Below are 16,136 nucleotides of genomic sequence, written 5' to 3'. Positions count from 1 at the left end.
GTCCTCCCCTGCCCCGGCCCCATTTCCCTGGGATGCTCTTCCAGGCATTTTCACACCAATCATCTCCCAACTGTTCACTCCTGGAGGGCCGTAGTCTCCAGTGGGGGCAGTAAGAAATCATCTCCATATTCAGTGTATTCACTCCTGGTAGTTCTCTGACTGGTCTCTAAAGTAATCTTAGTAACCAGCCTGAATCCACCGCATGCCCCATCCATCCATCATTTATCCATCCTTCCTTCACCTCCACAGAGATGTACTGAGACTTGATATGTGCCTGACATCATTCTCCATGTGCAATCACAGGAGTGAATATGACAAAAATCCTGCCTTAAGGATTTACACTCTTGTCAGGGGAGTGAAATTAATGTTCGACTGCAATAACTGCTCTGGTGAAAGACAAAGCTGCAAAGGATATAGTTGGGGATGATGTTGCTATTTAAAATGGGTCTTCTGGGAAGGATTTTCTTGTAGCTGTCTGAGGCAAGTATGTTCTAAACAAGAGAACAGGAAATTCTGGCCCCATCCAGGGCTTGCTCCACCTGCTCTACTGTCTCTCAGCCTGACCTGTCCCTTGTACTCCTGTGAGCAAAACTGAGGCCACTCTCCAGCCATCACATCTGGGTACCTCTGCAGTTTACGCTGACGTGGCGTCCATGCCAGATGGTATGAGAGTAGCTGGTTCTGCTGAGTACCCAGGGCCTTCTGGGACTTTAGCCGAGTAGGGGAGAACAGATATTGTGGTTTAAATTTAGCTGACAGAATGCAACGAAAGGTCAAGCGCCAAGGAAGGGGGAAAAGAACAGCTGGGAGGGTGAGAGAGAGGCTGCTGCACCCAGTTACATCAGAATGAAGATGGATAATTTCAGATAATTTCGGTATCTGCAAAAAGCCTGGACTGGCAGAGCTGAGGGGGATCCCTGCACTGAGGGGCAGGGAGATGAAAGGGAGGGAGCAGGGAGCCTCATCTTGTTCCATCCTTCAGCTCTAGCCTGTGCGACAATGGTCTAAAGGACAGTACCTTACTGTATGTGATGACTGAAACCCAGCCATGGCTTGAAAATTCCTGACCTACTATGGGAATTGTCTTCTCCTGAACAGAAGAATAAATCCTAAGTCTTATGATTGCATGTGGAATTGTCTGAGTGAGGTCAAAAAGACAAAAGATTACAGTGAACTTGAATCTCTTGAAGGTGTTGGATATTCTGAAATGGTGGTGCTCAAAACCAACATATTCTGCTCTCAAAATCTTCTTGTAGTGAAAGTTAACCACAACTTCCACAGTTGGTGATGGGCTTTTCCCCTTCATGTGGGAATAAGAAATTAAGGCTATTCAGCGGTAAGGTTAGAGGTGAAACACACAAGATAAATCAAAGTGCAACTTTTCCCATATTACCTCCTTTGAAACCAAGCCAGTGATGAATAGCTGAGGTCAAATGGTTTATCTGCAAACCCCTGAGCTCATAAAATGTGAAGTATATTGAATACTATAAAGTAACTCAAAGATAAGAATTGGATTTAAGTATCTTTTCTGCAAATGATGTCTCTGCTCAAGACTATAAGTATCTGGAATAATTTTACAGTTAAAACAGAGTCAAGGAGGAAGACTGACTTGCTTGAACCCAAGTGCCAGAGAGGAGTCTGGGTTTTAACCCGTTTGTCTCCCAGTTCCAAGTTCACACTGTCCAATACCCAACACTGAACTCCTGCAAAGTACAGCCTCTTACGTGATCATCACACCAGAAAGGTGGCATCACCGGGGGTTGGCAGCCAAGACGTGGGTGGAGAAGAACCTAGATCTATCAGTCAGTCACTGAAACACTGTTTTATCTGTGCTTATTTTTGATGACACCATAAGATGCTCAAGACTCAAGCCAAATGACCAGAAAAACCTCATGAGATTAACAGAGCATTTAGGGAAGTTGTCATGTGGGTCTCATGGGAACACAGCTGGTGATGCAGCTGCTACCACTCCTGCTTCTCAAATGCCAGCTTCTGTTGTAACCAAGAACTGTGACACCTCACTGAAAGAGCCCTCCTCAAGCCTGAACATTTTTTGTTGTTAGAGGAAAAAAATAAAAGACGAGGGGACAAGGGAGGACCTGCAGGGTATTTAGTATGAGAATACTCCTTTGTAAGTGACTTCCCTCATGGTCCAGTGGCTGAGACTCCACTCACACTGCAGGGGCCCCAGTTCCATCCCTGGTCAGGGAACTAGATCCCGTGTGCCACAGCTAAGAGTTCACAGGCTTTGGCTACAGGTCCCACGTGCAGCAACGAAGACCTGGCACAGCCAAATAAATGAACTAAAACAAGAGTAGGCTGGAATTGTGACAGAAGGGAAATTCCACGTGTGTGTGGACTGCTTATACCTCTTGGAGAAGAAATTAAATGATGTCCAGTCACTGAAGGCAACTCAAACTTGAGAAATAACACTGCAATTTTGAGATTCGAGTTTTATTTACAAGTAAATGAAGACTGTCCCCTGTAGCCACTCATTTGGGGTGAGAAGAGCAATGTAAAGAAGTAGCTGCTGGCTCCACAGTGATGAGTGAGAGGAGTCCATGCCACTGTTTCTTTAAACGATGATTTTGTAATTAAAATGAAAAAAAAAAAAAAAAACAAAAACCCCCACACACAGAACACAACACATGATTTCTTCATGTTGCATCTGTGAAAGAATTCAAAACAAAAATGACTTTTCAAAACTCTATAGAGTCTCTCATCACATGTGTGAGGTGACCAGGCTGTCACTTCGTTTAGTGACAGCCCTGCTCCTCAGGAGCGACAGTCTCTGAGCAGAAGACTTAATACTCATCGAGAGTATCTGCCCGAGGGATGGACAGGCCTCGGTCCTTCAGGGCCTGGACTTTCAGCTTCTCGGCTTCCAGCTTGGTCTGCTGTTCCACCCTCTGTTCTTCTAAGATTTCCTCAATAGACACTTGCTGGAGAGGTGTGTCACTCTCCTTTTCTAAGTCCTACAAAACAAGTAGGTTTGGGAAACTTTACCTCATGACCAAGAATAGAAAACATCACAGATACAAAGGCAAACGGATTCCTATATCAGGCTTGAATTATTTTACGAACTTGTGCCAGGGCACAAACACCCTATGGACAGATAACACTTTACAAAGAAATGGCTGGCAATGCTCCTATAGAACACTCAGATGTGGTTTAACAAGAATCAGTATCAGTGTGCATAACAAAGCTTTAGTCTGTGCAAAGTAAAGTCCTACATAAGTTAAGAACTACTTTTCTTACAGCTATTTCCCCAACCCCAGGGAATCCAAGAGAGAAGTCACCAAGGTCAAGGTAGCTTAAAATAAATTTTGTATTTATACACAGTCAAAGTCAGCCTAATTTCTGGGGCTTTTTTTTGCTAAAAAGTAGAAAACATTGATTCAAAGTAGCACCCCTGACCCCCAGCCCCCAAGCCAAAGGCAATCAACTGGCCCTCTGTTAACACAGGACTTCTTTCTCCCCCATGGCAACTAGTCTTCTGGAGAAAACCTCAGCAAACCAGTTGGGTTAGTAAACCATTTTGGCCCCAACATTCATTCTTCGCAAATATTGGCTACATTTCCCATTTAATATGGTAAAATATGCTAATATTTTATTTTTGAACAGCTTAAACATCTGATAACCAACTTGATAATGCAGAACTTTGCTATAAAATTATCTATTTACTGACTGTTTCTTCTCCTTAAGAAGTTTATCTAGGTATCACTTGGTGTTTCTGTAACATGGAAAGCCTCTACGGACAGGGTACTCACATTTCTCATCCTCCTCTGACTTTTACTTACAAAATCTGGGAAGGCATCAACGCAACCGCCACCTCTCCAGACGTTCCAGCCTATCGCTAGATCCTCATCTACAGAGGCGGCCAAGGCCTTGGAAGCCACAGCGGTGACACCGCAGATGGAGGACTCTCCCAGAGAGAAAGCCACATAAATTCCATAAGCAAGGCCTGCCCTCAAAAGTTAGCTGCATCCAGCAAAATATATATTATCAAGTGTGATCTTCCCTCACAGCCCATGGGCGGCAGAAGGGAAGACAATGTTCTTGGCTCAGTGTCCTACCTCCTGGACTTTCCAATGTTATGCGCTGAGCTATTCGTGTGGTTATGGCAATGCTGTTTCCCAACAATCAGCTTATTACTTAAGGCCCCTTGTCTCATTATCCTTGAGGTAGAAGCCAGGGACTTCACAAACAACTGCGCATCTACAGAATGCAAGTGGCTTCTAGTTTTGCGTTTTCCTAGAATTGGTACACAACATCTTCAAACAGACCATAGATTCACAGAACTGTGGAAGCAGTCCCGAACCGTATTTCTTTAGTAATACCACTATAAAAAATTCTGCAGAATCTGAACTGTTAACATACAAAAAAAAGAGTACTCTTCTCCACGACAGGGCTCCCAGGAAACAATGACACTTCAAGAATAAACACCAATTCTTGTCTTCCCATACATCTACACAGCGCCGTGTCTGTGCCAATGTAACTGGCACAGAAAGCGTATCTGTGCTGTTTTCTTCTCTTCAATTGAAGCAGTGTGTGTGGTCTTGTGACTTAAACCTTTCCCCTGATAGCAAAGTAATACATTTCCTCTCTAAAAGTGAAATTCAGAAAAGTAAAAAAGGGGGAAAAAATAATCACCCACCATCCTACCATCCAGAGATTGGCCAGTCCCTCTGAATATACAGTCAGACGACAATCCCAACCCCCACATCCCAGGATACCATGGTGCTTTACATTAACCACAAAAATACTTTTAAAACTTCAAAGTTACTTCATATATTTCATAGCAATTCTTGGACAGCATTGATTAGTTTTTTCTATCTACTTCCAACATGAACAAACACGACCCTGGCAGAATTACCTCCTTACTTTCGCGAATGGTGTATAGTTAAAAACTGCTACGAAAACAAAACAACAACAACAACAACAATAACAACAAAAGCAGCTACAGACTGAGCCACTTCTCTCCAGACTTCTGTAAACCTGACTTAGCATGTGGCTAGGGATTGTGAAATGCTACTGAAAAATTTAAAGATAAAATCAAGGTTTGATTTTCCTGGAAAACACAATAATCAGAAGCACCAGGATCAAGTCAAAGATATTAAATACAGCATTTTTTAAGTAAACGTTTCATGTAAACTGTGAAATCAAGTTTTATCTTCTTTAAAAATGTCGGAGTAGTTCTAATATATATTTTGGAGGAGTAGTTTTCTAATGGTTCACACACATACACACTCACACCTACAGAAACACCACTTCAGAGGATTTAACTTTTCACTTGCCAGCTGGCTTTCCTGACAGATAACAGGAGCCTCCTCCTTGACTGAGAGCTAAGAAGCCAAGTGAGGTTGAGTCCATTCTCAGAAAATGAAGAAAGGCTTCTGCTGCAGTCACTCTTTCCCCCTGCCCCCTTTAAAAACACAGATATCACACTGTACATGCCATGTGCCTTTCCCTCAAACCCAACTACCTTTATGCCATGAAAGACCATTGTTACCAACTGTTTAAATGACTACAAAATATTCCAGTGTTAGTAAGCCATATTTCATTGGACTATTCTTCTCTCGTTGGGTATCAGGCTTCAATTTTCTATTAAAGATACAAGAGTAATCTGCTAATGAACACATTTGTGTGGGACAGTGTTTTATATATATAATGGCTGCACCACTCAGCTCCTGGGATCTTGGTTCCAGGGGCTGAACCCGGGCCTCTGCGGTGAGAGTGTGGAGTCCTAACCATTGGACTGCCAAAAAACTCCCATGTAGGACAGTATTTTTTGATATCAGGTAAAAATCAATGATATTTTACTGCTAATGGGATCAAAATCTTTAACATGCCAGAAGGAACTGAAACAAAGCTGACTGTGCTCTGCAGCTCTCCTTTTACAATATCCCCTTCTTAAGCTAATTTGGTGGTTTCCTGTGAGAAGCTGGGTGGAGGTGGAAAACATTTTTCCCTTCTTGAAAAGACAAAAAGAAACCTAACTGGACGATTATCAAGAGCCGTAGGAGCTTAACAGTTTTCACTTACTATTTCTCCTAGCAGGACCACATTTTCTCCTCTGACCACAAAAATCCCTCGAGGAATATCACCGTATTTTTTGCCCACATGAATACGCTCCACAGTCTGATGTAGCACTAAGTTAGCTATAAGTGTACAGGGAAGAAACAAAGACATTTAGTTCAAATTACTTTACAGGTAAAGGTCCATAACCCAATCAGTTATCTTGAATAGAAACGATTAGCTGAACGTGATTTTCAAACTTTCTAATTCTGGAAAATGCTAAAATTTCAAACAATCTCATCCTATTTCATTCAGACACACCACTTGGAGATTTTTAAACAACTGCAAATAGAGTACTTGGGATTATGTTGCATTAATACAAGGATGGTGGAAATAAATGAAGAAAATTAAATTCCTTATGAGTTAACTGCTGATATCAACATGACTATAAGAATATGATATGGCACTTGGAAAACTCTAAAGTCCAAACAACTGCAGAAATTATCTTTTTTTCTCTTTTAGAAGGAAACATTTTTCCTACTTTGTGTAGGTATGTGTGTGTGATGATTTACCAAAGATTTACCTTTGTTTCAGTACAGATGATTCATTTAATCCAATGTAGGTATTCATGGATTATGATACAACAGTAATCTGTTTTTTTTCTCCTTTGTCAGATGACTATAATTTGGTAATCCGAGAGTAACATTAGTATTCACTACTTTCCCCTCACGTAGTTTGATGAATTTGACTTAAGGTTTAGAACCACAATCTGTGCAGAATAATTACTTTTCTTCTTTCAGTTGGTACTGCTGTCGTCTTTGAAGAAACACAGTACTATCATCTGTGATTCTTACTAAGTATTTCAATTATGTTGTTCTTCCTTAGGCCCAAAGCCACTGACCTAGCTGATGTCCAGCAAATGTTGACATGAACTGGAAGTTCCTCAAGACAGGAGCAAATGTAAGGTCTCTTTAGAAAAACGTAAGAGACAGAATCAAGATTAAGACCTTGAGTCTGATGTATCCTAAAGTATAAAATCCTGAGCTTAATGTTGGGGGTCCCTAAAAAGCTTCAGGAAAGGCCTCTGACCCACTTTTCATTGGACAGGGAGGGATTACCTTCAGGGCAGGAACTGCTTTGAAGAGTAGTCGCACCCAAGCCAATGTACAAATGAGCAGCCTTTTCAGTGGACTGAGTGTATTTCTATCATCTGGCTCCCTCTAATGGGGAAAATAAAAAACAGTCCAAAACATTGTAACGACATGTTCTAATAGTGAAAACCAGTTTTAGAAATAAAATATAAGCTTGTAAACACAAGCTTTCAAACCACCTAATTGTAATTTAGAAAACAATGATGTAGTGACTTAAAACAGTATTTCATCATGCCAGGTACGTGAAAAAAGTTGCAGATAAATAAACTTCAATACGAAACAACATAAAAATACAGTGGGCAGCTCTTATCATCCAGAGTATGGGATGATAAAAGCCACCATGGCTCTTATCACCATGGACTCATGATAAGCCCATGAGTAATACATACCAAATTGATCAATGCTTCTCAAAAATCCTATGAGTGTCCTTCCATCTCGAAGCAGGACCAAGTGCTTTTCTGGGGAGAGGAAAAGAGATCTTTAAAAAATGAACCGTTAGCTTCAGCGAGTTTACAGGGAAACAAAAACAGAGTTAATAGCAGATTAAGCTTTAGCATTTCCTCTTATAGAGCATTTAACGCAGTTCATTGAGAAACTAGAGGGATGACCAAGGCAGCTGGGGATTAGTTTAGATGAGAAGATGGGTGGTGAAAAGAGTCTAAGAGGGGCAGCAGAGCGGGGAAGGACTGGGCACACAGTCAGGGGGCCCAACGGACTGGCTCCAGATGCCAGTGCTCGACAGTTAAACCCTGTCAGCATCATGTCAGTTTCTATACCTGCCAATCTGGACATTTGCTCTAGATGGTCTTTATGATCATCATTTTCCAAAATTATTTTCTCCTCAACTTAGAGTTTCTATTTCACACTTTGGAATCAGAGACGGTTTTAAATAAAAACAGTACCAAAGACATGTAAAATGAGAATGCTGAGAATAAAACCAGAGCAAAAATTCAACAAAATGCATTGAGGGCTATGTGCTGTTCTGGGGCCTAGATATATAGAAGAGAATAAGACTCAGAGTCACCAACCTCATGAACTTATAAGCCTGGTGGAGAAAAGCAAACACATTTTAAAAAATGACCTATGGTGATTAGTCTAGCAGAATAAAAACAAGACAGCAGGATAATATAAGAAAGGGAGGGGAAGAAACTATAGAAGAGAGGGTGCTGGGGACTTCCCGGGTAGTCCAGGAGCTAAGACTCCACACTCCCAATGTAGGGGGCCCAGGGACAAGATCTCATACGCTACAACTAAGAGTGTGCATGCTGCGACTAAAGATACCATGTGCTGCAACTAAGACCCGGTGTAGCCGAGTAAATAAACAAACACGGGGGAGGAAAAAAAAAAAAAGAAGGTGGCTAAGGAAAACCTTTCTGAAGAGGTGACTCTGAGCCGACACTGAGGAATGACAGTAAGCCAGTCACTAGAATAGCTAGCAGACTGAGCTACAAGGGAAGCCCAGCACAGCCAGCGAAAATCACTTATTCGTCTTTAACGCCATGCATAAAGTACTTTCTACATGCAGACTATGGACCATAAAGAAGGCTGAGCACCAAAGAACTGATGCAAGACTCTTAAGAATCCCTTAGGCAGCAAGGAGATCAAACCAGTCAATCCTAAAGGAAATCAACCCTGAATATTCATTGGAAGGACTGATGCTGAAGCTCCGCTACTTTGGCCACCTGATGCAAAGAGCCGACTCAATGGAAAAGACCCTGATGCTGGGAAAGACTGAGGGCAATAGGAGAAGGGGGCAAGAGAGGATAAGATGGTTGGATGGCATCATCAACACAATGAACATGAGTTTGAGCAAACTCTGGGAGACAGTGAAAGACAGGGAAGCCTGGTGTGTTATAGTCCATGGGGTTGTAAAGAGTTGGACACCACTGAGCAACTGAACAACAAGATGCAGAACAGTGCAACAAGACAGTGATTCTTTCCTGAAGGAATTTATAGGCTTTTTTTTTGCTATAATTAAGTACCACAAGAGGGCAAATCTTAATTACATGAGAATGAGAGAAACTGTATCTAGCTGGAGATATGAGTTGGACTTTAAAGTGAAAGTGAAGTTGCTCAGTTGTGTCCGACTCTTGGCAACCCCACGGACTGTAGCCTTCCAGGCTCCTCTGCCCATGGGATTTTCCAGGCAAGAGTACTAGATTGGGTTGCCATTGCCTTCTCCAATGGACCTTAAAAGGGGTAGATAATTTTTGGCCATGGGAAGAGTGACAGGGACTGGGAAGGGGGAAATCTGTAATTTAGGCAGAAGAAAAGGCAGCTGTGTATCCGGATGTGTGGCTAAAAGTTGAGGGTGTGAAGGGAATAGATGAAGTCAGAAAAGTACTGGGAGCAGGCTGAGTTTGGATGTGCCTTCATGGGGAACAAGATAACTCTGAAGATTCAACTGGTAGAAAAAGAGAGAATGGTTTTGAGGCTATTACCAGAGTCTAAGACATGAAGAAGAGACCTGAAGCAGGGCAGAGATGGGACGGGAGAGGCTGAGAGGATCAAGACACTGCAGTTATAAGGGATGGAATTGGTCAACCAAGTGTGTTTGTATATGTGGATATGTGTGTGAGAGAGTGGGAAGCTGAAGAGATGGGTTAAAGATGATGCAGGAATTTTGAGTCATCTTGTCAGGGAGGACTATGTACCAAAAGTTAGGGGTGAAAGAAGCAAGATCCCATGGAAGGTGTTTTGCTGTTGTGATTCTCAAGTGGTATCAAGACACCGCTGCAGAAACGTCAGCTGGCAACTGGAGATGTAAGACTGGAAGGCCAAAGAGCAATTTTTGATATGCCCACAAAGAAGAGATATCATTATTAAAGTCCAGGAACTCTCCTAGAGATTTAAAGAAAGCAGCAGCCAAAGATGGAACCTAGGAGTCCATTTATTTTAGGGAACAATAACTGTTGCAGAGATAAGAAAATCAAGGACCAATGTTGGAAAAATCAAGAAAATGAAGAATCCTATGATGATGGCATCACAGTGCCAAAAAGGGGAACGAATGCATTAGACAGATGTTTTTTAAGATTGCAGTTTCATTAGTGTGTTGACAAAAAAACCTGACTGTAGGGTGACAGAGGTGGTCTACTCCAGGTAGCCAGGAAATAGTTAAAATGGGAGATGATTTAAGAGGTTTGGGGGTACAGATGTGAAAAAAGGAATGGGAATTTGATGGTGAAATATAACTGAAAAAAAATACGACAGACAAGAACATACATGAGGGGGAGCAAGAAATATGAGAGAAAAAGGGTATTAATGGATTCCAGAAGCAGCTGGAAGGAAAAATAAATAAGACACAGACTGAAAGGGAGGAATACTTCCAACTGAGATGCCAGGATGGGTGAAAATACAGGAAGACTGAGGAGAGAGGAGGAAAGTGTGTCTGTGTGTTGCACTGAAGGCTGGATATGAAATGATTTGAAACCATTCAATAAAGGAGGAGCTTGGAATCTGCAAAATGGGGTTAGAGACTTGAGAAAAACAATTATTTTTGTTAGAATGGCAGGATGTGTTAGGGATCTCAAATAACTCAGATACATAACTAGAGAGGTGAGGGCACCATCCTCAGACAACTAGAATTAAAGATTTCATTACATGTTACAGACAGGCCTGTACAGTGGTTATTCACACATGAATTTGATCCAAGCTACACTACATTCCCTTCAGTAGCAAAATCACTAATTTGCATCTAAAGAGTGATTTCAGAGGATAGGAAGAGGATTTCATCACAAATTCACTCTTTACATACACAGTAACTGCAAAAAATTGCTGAACTTGTTTGGAACTGTGTGGTAAATGTTTCACAGCAATTACAAGTTAATGAGACAGATCACACAATTGACACAACTTTAAAAAGTGTTGTTTTAGGAGTAATTCACAGATGAGAGTTTGGAAAAACAAAAGACATCTGATACAACCGAGCTCTTCTTCAGGATAGTGACTTGGAATAAGGGAGGTCTTAACAGCAAGAGAAAACTAACAGAGGAAAAAAAGTAAATTTGAAGTGACTCAGTCTTTCTGGAAAAGTCACTACCTAGTCTGAAAAGCTAAATACTCTCAAACGGTTAAAAGACTGCAAACGGCCACACAGTATAAACCCTACGTTTAGTGCTAATTAAGTCCAACTGCTGTTGTATTACTATTTTCGTTTCTGCAAGAACCCTTTCTCTGAGAATTCTCATTCATCCACCCAGTAACCACCTGGTACTTCGAAATACCACAGGTGGGAGACGATGGACCGGGGAAACGGTAACCTTCACATGTGAGCTTCAGCAGCCGCAACTCTGAAAAGCAAAAATGAATTCTACAGCTTGCCCGGGAGATCCGGTGGAAGCTGCGAGAGGCGGGATACAGGCAGGAGGGGATAAAGTGGCAAACGGTTTGTCCCGTGACTCCCGCATCCTGCGAGGATGCCAACGCCGGAAGTCCAGAACTGGACTAAATACACACCGCCCCCGGCCCGGACTCATTCTATCAGCTTCCTCCTTAAGAGGCATCCTCCTGGGAGGAAGGGTTTGACCCTAGACTTCACTCTGAGGAGATGAACTACTCACTGTCGATGTCCTCGATGAGGCTGGCGGTGCCAGGCATATAGTTCATTTTGAGTCGAGACAGAGCTGCAGCGTATAGCGGCGGTGGGCCAGCGCGTCCCACACCTCCTTCCTCCCACCGCGGTCGCCGCCTTTGCGGGACCGGGACAGGAACCGGACCCGGACAAACGCCGCCGCCCCGGCTTTCAGTAGCCGGGGCCTGCCGGAAACGCCGCCATGTTACCCCACCCACTTCCGGCACCACGTCCCCGCCCTCAGGAAGAGGCGGGACCGTCCATGTGGTTTCCCCCGCCCCAGGATACCCTTTACATATCCCTGACGAGAAGGGGAAGAGGAGTCTAGGCTGCACGGACAGTGCGGAGGTGCGTTCTCCCTTTTAAGGAACGCTCGTTCTCCTGCTTCTTAGACCCCAGAGTCACGGACAGCCGCCCTCGTCCTCTTAGGACGCGGAAGTGAAGGGGGGCGGGATCCTGCCTAGGATTGGCTGTTGCAGGCCGACCCCCTTTCCCTGTGGTCCATTCACGCTCCCCCGTCGGCGCCTGCGCGGTGGGCCGGCCGTGAGGGGCGGGGGGCCGGGAAGCGCCTGGGGGCGGCGGAGCCCATGTCGGCCTTGAGGCGCTCGGGCTACGGCCCCAGTGACGGCCCGTCTTATGGCCGCTACTACGGGCCTGGGGGTGGAGATGTGCCGGTGCACCCGCCTCCGCCCATCTACCCCCCGCGCCCCGAGCCTCCCCAGCCTGCCATTTCCTGGCGGGGGCGCGGGGGCGGCCCGGCGGAGACCACCTGGCCGGGGGAAGGCGGAGGAGGCGATGGCTACTACGCGTCTGGAGGCGCCTGGTCAGAGCCGGGTCGTGCTGGCGGAGGCCACCAGGTGAGCTTTGCGCCACCGGTCCCCAGGGTGGAGTGGGGGGGGTCCGATAGGGGAATCTTTGGGGGTGAGGGCCATTGGGATTGATACAGCTCCCAAGAGTTCGTAATGAATTGGGTTTCGTGCGTTGTCCTAATACGGCTTTGGAGAGACAAGAGACTAGGATCGTGGGTGGGGGTATATGCTTGTGTTTTCTTTGCCCCTCCTCTTGTGCTTCAGCCGTAATAAATATCTTCTTACCGGGAAAAAAATCCTGCGCTGAACCTGCTGAGTTGCAGGCTGCGAATCTCTCATCTTGGGGAAGAGGTTGGGCTGGAGTGACCTGGCTTTGCTTTTCCAATCCTCACAATTTATCCTGCGTGGTTCGTGGGGGCCGCCTCTCTCCGAGGAGGGATGTGGCTGCAGCCCCCTCCCGCTGGGAAGGAACGCGAAGGAAAGGGAGGGATCTGGGCATTTAGCCCTTTGCCCCTAAAGCATTGCCGGGTATTGAATCACCGATCATCATCAGTGTTGGAAAGCACCTGTCCGTGGGTTGTATGTAATCTTAACGGTGACTGCAACGTAGATGTCATCACAGCGTCCCTATTTTACGGTGGAAGAACTGCTGACAGTGAAAGGTTAACTCACTTGCTCAATATATTCAGACCTCTGACATTTTATTCTGTGTCGTCGTGCCGGAAATATACTTCTGTTTTGTTAATGCAATATTCTTCGTAGAGGATTACGGTTCTATGGTGAGGGCACACCTCTCCTTGTCTTCAGGAATTATAACATTCTCATTGGTTGAAATGTAATAATGAAATTCCCAGACATTGCTGGTGGAAATGTAAAATGGTTCAGTGTTTTGGAAAACGGTTTGGCAGTTCCTAAAAACGTTAAGGTGTACTGTTAGCAAGCCTGCTGCTAGATATATACCCAAGAGAACTGAAAACATGTCCACATAAGATCCGGTACACACATGTTCATAGCAACTTTATTTATAATAGCCAAAAAAGGGAAATATCCCAAATGCTCATCAACTGAAGAATTGATAAAATATAGTATATTCATACCCCTGGAGGGAATGGCAACTCACTCCAGTATTCTTGCTTGGAGAATCCCTATGGACAGAGGAGCCTGTGGGCTACAGCGCATAGCATCGCAAAGAGTCAGAGAGGACTGAAGGACTAAGGACAGCACAGCACAGTGTATTTATACAACGAAATTATTTAGCCATAGAAAGTAATGAAGTACTAGACATTCTGCAAATGGATGAACGTTGAAAATGTGCTACATGGATGAAGACACAAAGACCAAATATTGTATGATTCCATTTTTTTGGAAAATTCCAGGATATAGAAATCTGTAGAAAATTTTGTTGTTTCCAGGGGCTGTGGACCTGGGGACATTGAGAAAGATAGATAAAGGGTATGGGGTCTCCTTTGAGGATGATGAAAATATTCTGAATTTAATGACGATAACTGCACAAGTCTGAGTATATTAAAACCATGAATTGTACACTTTAAAAGGGTGAGTTTTATGGTATGTTATATCTTTAAAAAATGGTATGAGAAAAAACATGTAGTGAGAAGTTAATTGTTAAGGAAGGTCCATAATTTTTCTGTCTAAATCTGGAATAAGGAGCCGTGGGATTTTGGTCCCATGACGGAGTGGCATGATGAAATACTTGGCCTGTAAGTAGGCAAACTAGACTGAGGCTCACTTGAAGGGATAGAGAGGCCCGCTGAGCTGAGGACTCTGCCTGGACTTGCTGTGGTATCAAAACAAAAATATGTTTTGGTTTTGGTTAGGGTTAGAGAGGACTTCCTAGGTGGCTCAGCAGTAAAGAATCCGCCAGTTTCGATCCCTGGGTCGGGAAAATCCCCTGGAAAAGGAAATGGCAACCCACTCCAGTGTTCTTGTCTGGGAAATCCCATGGACAGAAGAGCCTAGCGGGCTAGAGTCTGTAGGGTCTCAAAAGAGTTGGACATGACTTTGTGACTTTTTTTTTTTAAGGTTAGAGAAGTTAAGATCTCAGTGTCATGCAGGGAGTTGTTAGGTATGGTGGAATACAGGTGTGCACACAGGTGGGTGATGGTGCTAGAGGGGTGGAGGATAAAGCTGGAATGTGTAATGGGCATTTGTAAATCATTTCAAGAGTCTTTCAGGCGGATATTTCTGAAACTCAAAAAGTATCGGATGATAATTTCTTAGGCAGCAGTAGGAAACTAATACAAAAGGTAAACGTGATGTCCTACATACTGCAAATGTCTTTTCTAAATTTGTGGCTTACCTTTTGACTTTTTTGTGGTTTTTGACATATGTTTTGCAGTTTTATATAGTCAAACATGTCAGACTTTAAAAAGGTATAGTTCAGTTGCTCAGTCGTGTCTGACTCTTTATGACCTCATGAATCGCAGCACGCCAGGCCTTCCTGTCCATCACCAACTCCTGGAGTTCACTCAAACTCATGTCCATCGAGTCGGTGATGCCATCCAGCCATCTCATCCTCTGTCGTCCCCTTCTCCTCCTGCCCCCAATCCCTCCCAGCATCAGAGTCTTTTCGAATGAGTCAACTCTTTGCATGAGGTGGCCAAAGTACTGGAGTTTCAGCTTTAGCATAATTCCTTTAAAACCTTACTCTAAAACTGTGGGCCATGGACCAGAAGCTTCAGCTTCGCTAGGGGGCTGTTAGAAGTGCAGACTCTTTCCTCCTCCATACTTACTGCTGCTGCAGATTAATAAGATCCTCAGGTGATTCATATGCATATTTTGTTTGAGAAACGTTGCGCAATGGAATTGAACATACTGAGATCAGGTTGCTCTGAACCACTACAAAGGCTTGACTCTATATTAATTATTTAAATATGGCAGGGGAAAAATGGAGAGCCTCTTACTGTTTTCTTTTTTTTTTTTTTTACCTTGTTAGCTATACTTGCAGCACTGTAGTTTGATTCCTAAGCTTGCAGCACATACAGCACCTAGGAGATTGTGGGAGATGCTGTATCTCAGGCCCTGCCCAAAACTTTTAACAAGACATCACTTTGCCGATAGAGGTTTGTCTAGTCAAAACTGTGGTTTTTCAGGTAGGCACGTACAGAAGTGAGAGCTGAACCATAAAGAAGGCTGAGCACTAAAGGACTGATGCTTTCAAACTGAGGTACTGGGAAAGACTCTTGAGAGTCCCTTGGACAGCAAGGAGATCAAAGCAGTCAATCTTAAAGGAAATCAACCCTGAATATTCACTGGAAGGACTGATGCTGAAGGTGACACTCCAGTGCTTTGGCCACCTGATGCGAAGAGCCAACTCATTGGAAAAGACCATGATGCTGGGAAAATTTGAGGGCAAGAGAGGATGAGACGGTTGGATGGTATCATCAACACAATGGACATGAGTTTGAGCAAGCTCCGGGAGATGGTGAAGGGTAGAGAAGCCTGGTGTGCTGCAGTCGTGGGGTTGCGAAGAGTTGGACGTGGCTGAGTGACTGAACAACAACAACTGGGTGATTCACATGTTCCCCAAGAACAAGTCATCTGAGAGAGTGCTGAGACAGACGGAAGCGG

General features: G+C 43.9%; 2 protein-coding genes across 2 annotated transcripts in view; one reads left to right on the top strand and one right to left on the bottom strand.

Annotated features, from left to right (window-relative positions):
• Positions 2,436–12,167, bottom strand: LSM1 (LSM1 homolog, mRNA degradation associated). The gene is made up of 4 exons (XM_005698830.3): positions 11,729–12,167; positions 7,559–7,627; positions 6,046–6,161; positions 2,436–2,975 (listed from the first exon to the last, which is right to left on the bottom strand). Exons 1-4 carry the CDS (start codon positions 11,772–11,774, stop codon positions 2,805–2,807), a joined length of 402 nt encoding a protein of 133 aa, XP_005698887.1. The 5' UTR covers positions 11,775–12,167; the 3' UTR covers positions 2,436–2,804.
• Positions 12,207–16,136, top strand: part of BAG4 (BCL2 associated athanogene 4) — a 32,051-nt gene continuing 28,121 nt past the window's right edge. Inside the window, exon 1 of the mRNA XM_018041795.1 lies at positions 12,207–12,596. Coding sequence (XP_017897284.1) covers positions 12,327–12,596 — 270 coding nt within the window. The 5' untranslated portion in view covers positions 12,207–12,326. The remainder of the gene's footprint in view (positions 12,597–16,136) is intronic.

This window comes from Capra hircus, chromosome 27 (genome assembly GCF_001704415.2).
Source record: "Capra hircus breed San Clemente chromosome 27, ASM170441v1, whole genome shotgun sequence".
NCBI classification, from domain to species: Eukaryota; Metazoa; Chordata; class Mammalia; order Artiodactyla; family Bovidae; genus Capra; species Capra hircus.
Note: the sequence above shows the minus strand (reverse complement) of the source record. Positions and strands in the feature narration are given on the sequence as shown.